General features: G+C 38.1%; 1 protein-coding gene across 1 annotated transcript in view; it reads left to right on the forward strand.

Annotated features, from left to right (window-relative positions):
- The first annotated feature begins 192 nt into the window (after positions 1-192).
- SPC25 (SPC25 component of NDC80 kinetochore complex) overlaps positions 193-1,713 on the forward strand; it is a 3,196-nt gene continuing 1,675 nt past the window's right edge. The window contains exons 1-4 of the mRNA XM_010171391.1: positions 193-409; positions 495-560; positions 1,345-1,491; positions 1,638-1,713. The exon at positions 1,638-1,713 is cut by the window's right edge and continues 38 nt beyond it. Of these exons, the coding sequence (XP_010169693.1) occupies positions 256-409; positions 495-560; positions 1,345-1,491; positions 1,638-1,713 (443 nt within the window). The 5' untranslated portion in view covers positions 193-255. The remainder of the gene's footprint in view (positions 410-494; positions 561-1,344; positions 1,492-1,637) is intronic.

Below are 1,713 nucleotides of genomic sequence, written 5' to 3' on the forward strand. Positions count from 1 at the left end.
TGGCGGTCCCGAGCGCGGCGCAGGGCGCGGCCGCCTCCTGGCGCACAGAACCCACCGGTGGCGGAGCGGCAGCAGGAGCGCTGCTAGTGCGTGTTGTAGCAACAACGAAAAGCGCTTGCGGGGAGAGGATTTAATAACAGGCCAAAGGGATAAAAACACCGCCGACGGTTTATGCTGTAACTGAGTTACAACTGCTGCCCTTGTCTGGTGTGCCCTGACGCTGGTTTTGTTCTCTTACGTGTCTGTTGCAGCGCTATGGCTAACATAAAGACAGAAGATGAAATAATCCTCTTTGAAAGAGAAATGAAAGAGTTTTGGACCAAATTAAAAAGCATTTATGGCCCTGAACAGGTCAATCAGACTTTAGCACTGAGAGATTCATGCAAAGAGTCCATAAAAGCACTCTCAGGTAAAAAGGCTCAATGTTCCTGTTGCCTCTACTTTTTCCAAGTTATCATCAAACTTCAGATAACTGAAATAACTTTCCATTACAGAGAAGTGGTCCAAGAAGCTGAAAGAAGAAGACCTGATGATTGATAAAATTCATGAGTATAGCAATGGTACAGTATGGTGCTTTATTTATTGTGTCTTAACACTTCCAAAATTAACTTCATATAGCTGAAAAATATGCTCAACTTCCTATTTTAAAAGGTAAATAACAATATCAGAATGAAGACATAATTAAAACCAAATGTAGTAGGTTGCTTACAGGATGTAAATTGCAAGTCAAAAGCAATTTGTTGGAAAACTTCATTGATGATTATCAGGTTAAAGTTTCTGTACAGTGGTTTTAGTGCTTAAGTACAAAGTACTGGAACTTGCTAACTGCAATAGGAAAAGTAAAAGAAATTGCTTAGTAAAAAAATATTGTGAGGTTACTCGTGCCTCTTTCATGTTAGTTGTAGAATACAGTCAGCCTGTCAGCTCAGGATTAACTATTCTGCATTTTGTAGTTAAACTTCAGAATATCGGGTAAAATAATTGCAACTCTACTATCAGTCAGTGTTTCCTTTCCTTGCTTTCTGTCAAATTATTTGTCTGCAGACAGGATCCACCATCCTCATGCTTTGAAGATGTATATAGTGCTGGCACCAGAAACAAACTGCATCTGATTCAAGTATCAGAGGAGTTCTCTGTTTAGCAGCTTGTCTTTTGAATAACTTTCACTTTAAGCTTTTATTTGATGCTCTTAGTATAGTTATACTGACCTCTCCTCAGCTGAGATAGAAAGCATTTCCCTAGACTTTGTTCAAATGAGTCATCTCAAACTATATAGATAAGTACTAAATAGCAGAGACTTAATTAATGAACTGCATATGTTCATATTTTCTTGCCCTGTTTCAGAGATTCTCCAGCAGAGCCAACGTGTATCAGAAAATCAAGAGCATTTGACAGAAATAAAATCTAACCTAAATCAAGAAGAAGAGCAAAAGAAGGAGTTGACTGACAGCATCCAAGAGCTTAAAGAGGAGTTGATGAAGAAAAAGGAAAGTAAGTAAGCAAAGGACAAGAAGTAACTTCCTTAATTAGAGAATGAATTGTTTTCAACACTTACTCTTGATGGGCTTTTCTACTGTTCTAAGTATTTTTATGTGCTTGTTTTACTTTCATATTTATGATGGCTTTTAAAATTCTAGTAATATCTTCTAAAAACAAAGCCACTAAGGAGAGAGTGGAGCGACTATGCAAGTCTAAAGTGTTGTTTGAAGAGCG

Source organism: Antrostomus carolinensis, unplaced genomic scaffold (assembly GCF_000700745.2).
Source record: "Antrostomus carolinensis isolate BGI_N321 unplaced genomic scaffold, ASM70074v2 scaffold37080, whole genome shotgun sequence".
Taxonomy (NCBI): Eukaryota; Metazoa; Chordata; class Aves; order Caprimulgiformes; family Caprimulgidae; genus Antrostomus; species Antrostomus carolinensis.